The sequence below is a fragment of the Copadichromis virginalis genome, linkage group LG23 (assembly GCF_057382275.1).
Source record: "Copadichromis virginalis isolate Kocher_CV1m ecotype Utaka linkage group LG23, C_Virginalis_male_GT1.1, whole genome shotgun sequence".
Lineage (NCBI taxonomy): Eukaryota > Metazoa > Chordata > Actinopteri > Cichliformes > Cichlidae > Copadichromis > Copadichromis virginalis.
In genome coordinates this window covers 49,590,920-49,604,128 of record NC_140639.1, presented here as the reverse complement: position 1 = coordinate 49,604,128, position 13,209 = coordinate 49,590,920, and the positions used below count along the sequence as shown (strand labels likewise).

Here is a 13,209-nt window from a genome sequence, read left to right as displayed (position 1 = left end):
CTCAGTTTACTTCTTACTCACTATGAGCATCATTCATTATTCTCCTCCAGTAATTAAGGTTAGGATATGTATTTTTTTTATTCCAATCCATTCTTCTTTGGCAGCATTTAAATAACCTTGATCAGATTTGATGGTTTTGTTACAGACTTTTCAAAAAAGTGTTTTGCTTTTCTTTCACAAATGTGGGATTAAATTGTTAAAAAGTACAAAACAGTGATGTCATGTTTTGTGACGAGGACCCAGGCACAGAGAGACTTGATGGATTTAAGAATCTTTTGATTTAATAAAGAAATTTGCAGACTTGCACAGAGACGGTAAAATTATGATGACTGATAAAGGAGATGAAGACAACAGACGATGAGGACAGGGAGGATGCAGGGACAGAGACGGGGAAGAAGTCTCATTGTGACGAGTAAAGTGTATCTTGGCTGGCTGGGCAGCTCTCTGGGTGCTCAGCCCCCCGAAGCTCTGATCCTAGAATCCTCCCTGAATTGTGTTAATACAGTATGTCACAATGAAAGCATAACTGTACAGGGTGGGCCAGTTATATGGATACACCGTAATAACATAGGAATGGTTGGTGATGTTAAAGTCCTGTTTGTGGCACATTAGTATATGTGAGGGGGCAAACTCCTCAAGATGGGTGGTGACCATGGTGACCATTTAGAAGTCGGCCATCTGATACCAAATGATACCAAACAAGGTAAAGTAAATAATTTTTAAAGGTAAATGTAGAGGAAACATCAAAAGTTGTCACGGCTGGGGCAGCAGTCGTGTGGTGGAGTGAATGAGGACCAAGATGCAGACGGCGGTGGAGATGCGAGTGGAGATTTATTTACAGTGAAAATAACAAAGGTGAGGGAAGAAGTGAACATCAACCTAAACTGGGAAGAACTAACAGACAAAGCAGAAAACATGAGGGCAGCAGGGAAACACAGAGATGACACGAAGAAGGAAGAGAGACGTGGAGAAACACCGATGGACACGGAGACTTTTCACCTGTTCCTTTTGTTTGAAGTGGCCGAACTTGGCCACAGTAGGACGTGGTCTCCCGGTCGCAGCCCGCATGGGGCCGATGCGATGCACTCTATCAAAGGCGATGTTCTTCACCGTGTCCTCCAGCAGCTTCAGGTGGGTTTTGATGAAGGTTTTGCACTCTGAGCCTTCTTCATCACAAGATCCTGGAAGCACTGATCAATGTAATCTTGGAGAGCCTCTAAACTCTCCCCGTTGTTCTCCAGGGTGTTGGAGATGATTTAGACAAATATTGTTAGTTAGAAGACTATTGATAAGTGTATTTGGTAATACTGAAGCTTAAAGGAATTTGTTCAATTCTAAACTACCATTCGCTTTAATTTTCCGCCAAAATCTCCGGCGTCTGACGTCAGTTACAACATGAGTCGCTTACCTCTGTCACTCTGAAGTCACATTGAGTTTTCCTCACTGACTGTTTCAGACAGGATTGTGGGAGCAACACAAAAAGCAGCTTCAGCTGGAAACACACAGTTTAGTGTCTTTGCTGCTCGCTTTAAGTCACAATAAACAGGAAACTCATTGTGTCTCATGTCAGAATCACTCATATACAGGACAGGAAGAGGCGGAGCTTATTTCCTGCAGGGAGAGGTTAGCAGTCTGTGTCTTTCTCATTTCTGACTCCTAAAGAGCTGAAAAACACAGGCTGTTATTGGCTGGCTGACACTGGGATTAATGTCCTTGAAGCCAGCAGTCTTTAATGTCCAGGTTCAGAACGGGCAGGTGAAAAACAGTCCTTTATGTCCTCTGATGTTCAATAAACTGTCCTGATTACTGAGGGAGCAGAGAAAGTGTCTCCATCACTCACCACAGCTGGATGCTCTGAAATCCTGGAATCCAGCTGTGGAGAGGAGCGCCGGCGGCGTGGACGCAGTTTAGTAATCAGGGAACGGGAGACAGGAGGGAAACACAGCTGGGACCAATTACACACACGAGACAGGAAACAGTAACACAGGACTGTCAAAGTAAAACAGGAAATATAACACAGAGTCCAAAGTAAGGAGACGTGGGACACAGTGAAGACACAGAAACAGAAACCAGAACTATAATCACAAAACAAACTCAGAAACATAAAGAGTGAATCAGCTGATTCAGTGTTTGTGACAAAAACATGGATCCTGGTTAATAACTTTTGTTTGTTTGTTTCTGTATTATTTTGTGTATCGTTCTTATGAGCTGTTGTTTTGTCAGTGAAATATTATTTCATTGTTTTAAGCTTTTTGTTGACTTTGAAGTGCTTAAGTTGATATTTTTGAACATTTAATTTGTTCGATTATTGTCGAGTCGATAAAACTGTCAAACGCACAGCTGCTTCCAGCACGGCCGGAGGAGAGGTGGCCGAGCAGACGCACAACACACACAGCTCACAGGTTTGCATTTCTATATATTGCAGATGTTGCAGAAATTGAGAGTAAAGAACTCAGAGATCCAGCGCTGTCTCCTGCCCCTTATTTATACACCACAACACAACGACAGGCGTAACTCACACAAACGGGTAACATGAGGCTCAGATGCTTTGGACGTGTTCACATATACTGGACACAGAATGATGAAGATGGAGCTGCAGGAAGGAGGAAAAGAGGAAAAACACAGAAAAGATTCACAGATGTGGTGAAAAAGGACACGACAGCTTCTGTTTGTTAGTTTGGTTTTTCTTTATTTGGTAAAGATTCAGAAATAAAGAGAAGATCACATGTTTGAATATTATATTAACGTTCTGTAATTACAACAAGTTGTAAAATCTTTCCAGAGTGAGACAGAGACTGTGCAGAGACTGTAGAAGGACAGAGCAGCAGCAGAGCAGTCCAGATACACTGATGATCCTCTGTCAGATCCAGAGGGACACACAGGGCTGATGCTGGACTCTACATTGTGTCTGACAGTGGAGCTGTTCTCAGAGCAGTTCACTCTGCAGCACTGACAGTCATCTGCACTTCATTCCTCTGTCAGTCACTGCTGGATGAAGCTCTCCTCTCCACCTCCCAGTAACATGGCCCAGTCAGAGCGTCTCTACACACAAGCTGCTGCTGCTTCAACCTCTCTGGATCATCAGGACACAGCTGCTCCTCTCTCAGCACACACACCGTCCTGTTTACCATCATCACCACCTGCAGAGAGAAGGAGGAAGAGCAGAGGAGATAAACGAGTGTTTCCAGAGACTCTTCATCAGCTGTCAGTCAGTGATGCAGCACATCCAGTATAAAGAGCAGCAGGGACGTCAGTGCTGGGACTGTACTAGGACTCATTGTTGCTTCACTTTTTCTAATCTTTGGATTTTTATTGAAGTTGCTGAAAATGTTTTTCCCTCCTAGTTTGAGTTTGGACTTTCATTCATTAGAAGAACCTTGGTGTGTCCACTCTGAGCTCTGTAGGAACCCCAACAACAAGCCCAACAATCCAGATGGACGGTTCCAGCTGTTAACTGGAGGAATTCCATCCAAACATCTGCTCTCACTAAATTCTTCCTCACCTACAGACTGTGTTCTTCACTGCTTTAAACTTGGAAATCAATGCAGTCATTGGTCTGCGTGCTGCTTTGTTCAGAGAGCTGATTGGCTGTTGACAGTGTTTGATCAGAGCGTGTCAGCCGTTACTATGGTGACCATAAAGGTGAGAAACAGGAAGTGTTTGTGTCCAATCCTGAAGCCTGTCACCGTTCTCCTCTCACAGCTTCACTGAGAAGCTGCAGCTTTACAGGAAACACTGGATCTTTGTTTCATACTGACTGTGTTTAGTACAATACTGCTGACAGCACCACCCACTCACTCCATCACTCTACTTACTCCAGAGTCTTCAGTCTGTAGTCTGGACTCTTCTTAAGATCAGACAGCTGCTTCACATCTGGATCCTTCAGGTTGTTAAGTTGTAGGTTCAGCACTCTCAGATGGGAGGGGTTGGACTTCAGTGCTGCTGCCAGATAATCACAGCTGATCTCTGACAAACCACAGCCCCTCAATCTGTATAAAGAATGAAAGATGTAAGTTTATTAGACAAAGTGCTTGAAATCATTCAGTGTTTCATCATCTGTTCAGAGCTGAAGAAGGTTCAGAATGTAGAAGTTTAGAAAATGGAAACTCCAAACAGCTGAAGCCAACAGGAAGCAGCTTCAAACAGGAAACTGTGCAGAGTTTCAGACTATATGTCCTGATGCAGCCAGTTGGATTTTGGAGATTTGAATCTCTGTTCTGTGACTAAGTCCTTGAATCATTTCTTCCAGTTGGTCCAACAAGACAGACTAAGTATTGGACATGTGTTGTGGCTCCATCAGGGGAGCTTCTAAATGTGATGTGATGGCCCCTCTGGGTCTGTCAGGTCACAGCACTGAAGAGAGCTCAAACTGGGCACACAGCTGTTCCAGTCTGGACCAAAGACTCTATACTGGGACTGAGGGACTGCTTTGACTGCACCCACTGGGACTTTTTAAAGGCTCATGTTCTCACTTAGATCATCGATTTCTACTGACATTTCTTTCTGGGAAAAATGGGGATTACTTTGGAAACAGGAAGTATTTTCCCCAATAAGCAGCCCTGGATTAGTAAATCACTCCAACATGTTCTCAGGCAGAAGAAGCTGTCTTGTTATGAGGGAGAGAAGAAAAAGATTGAGGCACAGAAACCTGTTGAAAGAGAGATAAAGCAGCTAAAATCAGGTGTAAAAGTAAAGCAGAGGATGAGCTGAATAAAGGACACTCAAGGCTGGCTTGGAAAGGAATGAAGTCCATGGTGGGGATGCAGAACAAGGAGCAAAGATGAATGTGATGCTGAATCAGCAGAAGACTTGGACTCATTTGATTCCAGCTTTGATATCATTGATTTCAATGAAGAGCTTTGTGATTGTAGCAAAGGGCTGGTAGCTCTGAGAGTCCCACTGATGAGGTGTTTGTGTGGAAATCTCTTAGTGGGACCAAAGAGAGAAAAAGCCCTGGTCCTGATGCTGTGGGAGGGAAATGATTGAAGTGTGCTGTGAGGAACTGACTGGGAGATTTTCACACATTTTCCAGTCCTCCTTGGAACAACAGGAAGTTCCCAGCATATGGAAACAAAGGTTAAGTGTCCTATGGCACTCAGTGATGATGGTGCCGTGGCCCCACCACCTCCACCTCTTTGTAAAGGAACTAACTGTAATCTGAAGCTTCAAATGGAACTAAGACTTCCTCCACTAGGTGGCAGTGTCTGATGAGAAAGTGTTAGTGGAGCTGGCCTGGAGTCAGAAACAGGAAGATGCAGGATTTGGGCTGAAATGGGCAAAAGTGGTTAGCACTAGTGCCTTAGAGCAAGAAGGTTGTAGGTTGAAGCTTGTTGGTCAGCTGGGCCTTTCTGTGGAGGTTGGATGTTCTCCCACAGTCCAATGAAATGCTGCTTAGGTTCATTGGTGCTTCTACATTGGCTGTAGGTGTGGATGTGAGGGAGTGCTTCTCTGTCGCTCTCTGTTGGCCCTGTGATGGACTGCTCACCTGTGCAGGTGGACCACGCCTCTTGCCCTATGACAGCTAGGGCACAGGCTGCAGCCCTGTGAGCCTAAGCTGAATAAACAGTTAGCAAAAATGATCCATAGATGGCCTGAAATCCCCCAGTTAGCAGTTTGGTAGATAGCTATGACATGCTAATCCCATCCAGCAGCTGTATTCTACCTGTAAGCTGATCCCTGCTGAGCCAAAGCACTTTTTCATATACAAATTACAACCTTTAATAGAAACCTATTGGTCAGCATCTTATTAGCCTGCTGTTAGCTTCATTCCACAGAAAACTGAGAGAAACTAACAGAGTTGATAAAGAATAAAGAGAAATGTGCTGATTTAAAGCCTTTGAAGTGCTTCAGATGATCTCTGTCCACTTCTGTCCACTCATTCATTCATGTAAGCTTTCTAATGCAGCTTTGATCTTCACAGTCTGCTTGATGAAACTCATTCTAACCCTGAATGTCAGAGTGTTCCTCCTTCTCTTTCCCATCATTCATGCTGGCAGTGGAGGAGATTTGGATGTTGGACTGTGTTTTGGATGATGTGTGTATGTTTGTGTTGGACTGCTGTCTGTAAAGCAAACGCACATTTTGCTTTGGATTTCAGTGTCAGACAGACTTTAAGGTGCAATGAAGAGTTTGAGAGTTTCACAGTGAATTTTCCAGTGGAGGATTTTTCTTCTTCTTTGAAGGTTTGAAATGTGAACATTGTTCTGCTGCAGTCAATGGACTAAACCAGAGAAGAAGAAAACAGACTTTACCATGAAGATCCTCAGTGTGGATCAGTATAATATCAGCCTGATGTCTGCAGTTTAGTGTCAGCACAACTTTCACATCATATTCATCTCAGCACAACTAAAACATGCTGACTGACCTCAGAGTTTCAAGTTTACATCCTGGACTCTCCAGGAAACCACACAGATGCTTCACTCCTGGATCCTTCAGGTTGTTTCCCCACAGGTCCAGCTCTCTCAGATGGGAGGGGTTGGACTTCAGTGCTGCTGCCAGATAATCACAGCTGATCTCTGACAAACCACAGTTCCACAATCTGTATAAAGAATGAAAGATGTAAGTTTATTAGACAAAGTGCTTGAAATCATTCAGTGTTTCATCATCTGTTCAGAGCTGAAGAAGGTTCAGAATGTAGAAGTTTAGAAAATGGAAACTCCAAACAGCTGAAGCCAACAGGAAGCAGCTTCAAACAAACACAACAAGAGAAAAAACTCTGAATGTTTCACATTAAAGTCGTACATTTCTCATAAAAACAGGACAAAGACTTGAAAAAGTCGTGTTTTTCCTTCCAGGAACCACATGGCTTCACTTTTAAAGGTGAAGTGTGACAGAAATGGACATATTTGAAGTCCAACACCTTTTTCCAGTCACATTATTAAAGCAGACAAACTACAAGCTCATTTTCATTCCAACAAGTCATCTTCTGACCTGGACTAACAACACTGGTCTCTATGTGCAGCTGGCTGTGAGACCAGTGCTCAGGGAGCGTCTACAAAGTGCAACACTGAAAGAACATCACACACTCATTTGCTTCCAGCACTTTCACACAAACATCTACTGTCATTATTGTCACCAAACTCTGTGGATCCTTTATTGCAAATTCAAATGGGATCAAATGGTCAGACAAAAGAGGGTTATGAGGAAATATGATGAAATGTTGTGTATTAGCAGCAACTTATTGAATCTTTTTCCTCAGAAACCAAACAAAATGATTGACAAACATGTTTTTACAAACTCAGTGTTGGACTTGGATCAGCAGGATAAGCTGATGTTTAAAGGCATTTGAGTCTCGCTGTATGAGAGTCCAGTTCTTACTCAATATTTATGGATGATGTTCTTTCAGTGTTGCACTTTGTAGACGCCCCCTGAGCCTCACAGCCAGCTGCACATGGACCAGCTGACATTACCCAGCATTAGAGGCGGCTGTAAAAAATTCATGTTCCCATTTAAATGGTTTTAATTTGAATAAAACGATGTTGATTCATTCAACCCTGAATCGATGTTTAATATAAATGTATTTTGCCAGAATCTCAGGTTAAAGCTCACAAACTATTTCAACAAGCAGCAAACAGCTAAAACAGTAAATGAGAGCAGCTAAACACACAAAGATGGAAACACAGAGCGTGGATCGTTCACTCGACGGCACGTACACGGACACGCCGTCGGGGCTGAAAGTGGACAGCTCACAGATCCTGAAGCTGCAGGTTTCATCTGTCTCCAACCAAAACTGAGTGAAGCAGCAGCAAAAGAAGATCCAAACTCTGCTTCACGTTTGATCAATATGCTCATGAATTCTCTCTGACTTTGGCTGTTCCTGCCTGCACAGCTCTCTCTCTCTCAGTGTACTCCAAGAACAGCTTCAAACATCTGTTTCTGCATCATTCACTGTTTATTAGCCACCAGTCTGCTGTTGTGTTCAGTGCTGTCGGCCTCTGACAGTAAAGCCTCATTTCTGCTGTTCCATGGAAACTTTTTAAAATGATGACAGATTACAAACTCTCAGCTGTGTCTGTAATCAAACCTCTGTAACTTTGCTTCACTTCAGCAGCATCAGCTCATGTTCACATGTTGCTTCATGGTTTGCTTCAGTTTTTGATCGACTGCAGAATATTTTGAAGGTTATCTGCTATAAAAAGCCAGAAGAGGAAAATCTGCTTCATGTGTTTCTGTTTGATCCTCAGTGACTTTGACACAAAGGCCTCTGCTGTGATGATCACACCTCTGATCAAGTCTCACAGTGTCACAACTGATAAATGATCAGAGTTAGAATATTTCTGACTGTCTGCTGTGTGCCGTGACCTTTGACCTGCTAAAGACAGTCAGCTGTGGATTATTCATTGTTGTGTCTGATACTTAGAACTGTGAGGAAGAAGCTACACAGTTAATCAGGGTCCCCTCTCTCTGAATCAGGAAAGGTGGGCAGGACGCGTGTGGGCCGCGGGCCATACGTTGAGTATCACTGTTTGAAATGTGAACATTGTTCTGCTGCAGTCAATGGACTAAACCAGAGAAGAAGAAAACAGACTTTACCATGAAGATCCTCAGTGTGGATCAGTATAATATCAGCCTGATGTCTGCAGTTTAGTGTCAGCACAACTTTCACATCATATTCATCTCAGCACAACTAAAACATGCTGACTGACCTCAGAGTTTCAAGTTTACATCCTGGACTCTCCAGGAAACCACACAGATGCTTCACTCCTGGATCCTGCAGCTTGTAGTTCCTGCTCAGGTCCAGCTCTCTCAGATGGGAGGGGTTGGACTTCAGTGCTGCTGCCAGATAATCACAGCTGATCTCTGACAAACCACAGTCCATCAATCTGTATAAAGAATGAAAGATGTAAGTTTATTAGACAAAGTGCTTGAAATCATTCAGTGTTTCATCATCTGTTCAGAGCTGAAGAAGGTTCAGAATGTAGAAGTTTAGAAAATGGAAACTCCAAACAGCTGAAGCCAACAGGAAGCAGCTTCAAACAAACACAACAAGAGAAAAAACTCTGAATGTTTCACATTAAAGTCGTACATTTCTCATAAAAACAGGACAAAGACTTGAAAAAGTCGTGTTTTTCCTTCCAGGAACCACATGGCTTCACTTTTAAAGGTGAAGTGTGACAGAAATGGACATATTTGAAGTCCAACACCTTTTTCCAGTCACATTATTAAAGCAGACAAACTACAAGCTCATTTTCATTCCAACAAGTCATCTTCTGACCTGGACTAACAACACTGGTCTCTATGTGCAGCTGGCTGTGAGACCAGTGCTCAGGGAGCGTCTACAAAGTGCAACACTGAAAGAACATCACACACTCATTTGCTTCCAGCACTTTCACACAAACATCTACTGTCATTATTGTCACCAAACTCTGTGGATCCTTTATTGCAAATTCAAATGGGATCAAATGGTCAGACAAAAGAGGGTTATGAGGAAATATGATGAAATGTTGTGTATTAGCAGCAAGTTATTGAATCTTTTTCCTCAGAAACCAAACAAAATGATTGACAAACATGTTTTTACAAACTCAGTGTTGGACTTGGATCAGCAGGATAAGCTGATGTTTAAAGGCATTTGAGTCTCGCTGTATGAGAGTCCAGTTCTTACTCAATATTTATGGATGATGTTCTTTCAGTGTTGCACTTTGTAGACGCTCCCTGAGCCTCAGCCAGCTGCACATGGACCAGCTGACATTACCCAGCATTAGAGGCGGCTGTAAAAAATTCATGTTCCCATTTAAATGGTTTTAATTTGAATTAGAGCTGGGCGATAGAACGATAACGATATGTATCGCGATATAACTTTTACTCGATAGAGAAATTAAGCTATCGCGATAGACCTCGCCGCTCTTGTCCTTTTTTTTTTTTTTTTTTTTAAAGGTCAGCCAATCCAAATTAAGTAGCGCAGAGCCGAACCAATCACAGCCGCAGCGTCACGTCGCGTGACTTGTTACGTACAGCACAAGTGCCAAGCCGCACGTGTGTTTGTTTGGGAAGCAGCCAGCGGGTAATGGAGGAAATGAGTGTGCCGACTAGAAAAATCAACCGAGCGTGACCGAAGAGAAAACAGATGATGGTTCCAATGCCGGAGAGATTGTCGAACGGAAGAGCCATAGAAGTTCCGTAGTGTGAAGGTATTTCGGCTATTTCAAGTCTGACAAAAAACAGAGTAGCGTGCACTGTAAATTGTGCCGAAAGCAAGTCTGGACATACAATAAACTGGTGCATGCGTCACACTGTGCGCCACGTTATTGTTTCGGTGAAATGAATTTCTACAATACTGTTACTGTTAATTCTACTCTCTGCGGTGTTTAAATGCTTACATATACACACAGTTACTGTCCCTCCACACTTACGACTCGGTTCTGCTTCTATGCCCCAGCTTTGTTTACTTTTTCCCACCGAGGCTTCTAGACTTCTGATTGGCCAGCATTTCGGCACGGTTAGGAATCTAGCGCCACCTGCTGCTTTGGCATGTTCCTAGCAGCGTTTTTCTTCATTTCTGCCTTTATGTGTGGACGGGATTATTTTTTTAAAACGAAAACGGAAAATCTCCGTTTTCAAGAATACCCGTGTACGTGTGGACGTAGCCTCAGTCTCTGACTGGAAGCGCTAATTCGTCATTCGGCTTTTGTCAGACTAAAGTAACTGTTAAAACTGTTTGAAAAGCTCAGCTATACAACAAGGAGAGATTGAGAATTTCCTTTTAGTTCTCAGTTTATTTGATATTGACAAAAGTTAGTCAGTTTTGTCTGTTCTTCTGTAAAACAAACTAAGATTTATTTTTAGAATTAATATTTTGTTTCTAAGTGGAATTGACAATTTAGTCTGTTTCGTTTGTTCTATTTTGAAACTTAAACGCTTTAGCGGCTGCCTTTTGTGTAGTTTGCAATATTTGCCTTTATTTATCTGAAAAAGTCTCATGTTCCTTAAGTACATCTACCCTGTTGAACTTATTATGGGAAATAAATATTTAAATCAAAACAAGCTGCTGATTATTTCACATTTTACTTGTGAGCAACGGCACATTTAAATCTTACAAATATAGTTATTTGGCTTATATCGTGATAGATATCGTTATCGCCTGAAATGAAAAAAAACATATCGTGATATGAAAAAATCTCATATCGCCCAGCTCTAATTTGAATAAAACGATGTTGATTCATTCAATCCTGAATCGATGTTTAATATAAATGTATTTTGCCAGAATCTCAGGTTAAAGCTCACAAACTATTTCAACAAGCAGCAAACAGATAAAACAGTAAATGAGAGCAGCTAAACACACAAAGATGGAAACACAGAGCGTGGATCGTTCACTCGACGGCACGTACACGGACACGCCGTCGGGGCTGAAAGTGGACAGCTCACAGATCCTGAAGCTGCAGGTTTCATCTGTCTCCAACCAAAACTGAGTGAAGCAGCAGCAAAAGAAGATCCAAACTCTGCTTCACGTTTGATCAATATGCTCATGAATTCTCTCTGACTTTGGCTGTTCCTGCCTGCACAGCTCTCTCTCTCTCAGTGTACTCCAAGAACAGCTTCAAACATCTGTTTCTGCATCATTCACTGTTTATTAGCCACCAGTCTGCTGTTGTGTTCAGTGCTGTCGGCCTCTGACAGTAAAGCCTCATTTCTGCTGTTCCATGGAAACTTTTTAAAATGATGACAGATTAAAAACTCTCAGCTGTGTCTGTAATCAAACCTCTGTAACTTTGCTTCACTTCAGCAGCATCAGCTCATGTTCACATGTTGCTTCATGGTTTTCATGGTTGATTTACCTCATTTTTTCAAAAATGACCTCTGATAGGAAAGTCTCATTTCTGCTGCTCAACACTGAAGAAATGTAAACTTTTCAAAATGATGACAAATTGGAAAACACCTAAACCCAGGAGATGTAACCCTTCTCTCTGGGGCGGAGGCAAGCGGACCACCTCTTTGATTAGAGCTGTGTCTCTAATCAAAGCAGAGATGGAACGATGCCACTTTTTTTTTTTTAATATCTTGCTGCATTTTGTATAAGTTCATACTCAAGTTTAAAAAATCTAAACACTAAAGCTGTTCTGTTATACCTGTCTGCAAAAACACACTGCAGCCAAAACATTAGACAATACTGATCTTTGTATTTAAACTTTTTTCAGAACTTTAAATCTAAGTATTTAAAGTAATATTCAAAAGTCATTTAAATCATTTTTATGCAGACTTCAAAAACTCTGGTTGTGAATAAAAGAAGTGCAACATCAGCACCAAATAATGTTTCTATTGAACAACTAACACAAACAGGTTGTAGAATGGAGCCTTTTCTACTCACAGCTGAACAGAAACAACATCCAGAGTGGAAAACAGTGCAAATAACTGCAAACAGGCTTCATGACACTCATGTTTGATCAGATTCACTCCCTGCTCTCACACACCAACTCCAGACCTGCATTCATCTTTTCCCTCTGAACCCCCCAAACATACAAACCCTGAGACACTACCATTGCCCTTTCACTGACTGCCCCACTCCACCATTTGACCCTTAGAACTGAAGACGCTTCTCTCATAAGAGGTGAAACATCTTCAAGGAAACTTAAAGAAGTCCAGACGCTTTTCTTTCCAAGCTCCTTAGACTACGATGACCTGGATGTCTGAGAACCTTCACAGACTGATTTTACAAGAACAACTTGTGTCAAAAATCCCTGGCAGTGCCTGTCTGTCACACACACAAATCACTACAGTTACAAATTTAATAACTTAAAAAGTAAAAAGACCACTTTTGAGCCGTGTCTTTTTGGCCATAACGAATACCAAAAGAACCGAAATTTAATAACATTAAAACCAAACAATAAATGAGCAAAGTAGTGCATGATAAATATAGACAAATACAAAGTGCAATATAGAAACACTGGGTAAAAAGAAATGAACAATTAAAAAGGAGGATAACAGATGTGAGCAGTAGTTAAACAGTAGAAATAAATATATAATAAACAAACAAAAATAGATAATAAATGAAAGCCAGGTCTGAAAGGTGAGTTTGGCTTTAAAAGCATGAAAACACACTGCTGTCTTCAGGAAGGCTGCTCCAGTAACAGAAAGTCATCTACATGTGGGTTTAGTTCTGACTTTAGGGACAAGTAAAAAAATAAAATAAAATAAAAACATCTGTCCAGACAACCTGACAGTCAAAAATATAAACTCAGGAACTTAAAAGGAAAATTGTGCTGACTTTGAACGTCC

At 41.8% G+C, this 13,209-nt stretch overlaps 1 protein-coding gene across 1 annotated transcript in view; it reads right to left on the bottom strand.

Annotated features, from left to right (window-relative positions):
- Positions 1–6,345: 6,345 nt before the first annotated feature.
- The window catches only part of LOC146682033 (NACHT, LRR and PYD domains-containing protein 3-like), a 356,929-nt gene continuing 350,065 nt past the window's right edge, over positions 6,346–13,209 (bottom strand). Inside the window, exons 4-5 of the mRNA XM_085448813.1 lie at positions 8,646–8,822; positions 6,346–6,538 (exon numbers count right to left, since the gene is read on the bottom strand). Coding sequence (XP_085304939.1) covers positions 6,346–6,538; positions 8,646–8,822 — 370 coding nt within the window. The remainder of the gene's footprint in view (positions 6,539–8,645; positions 8,823–13,209) is intronic.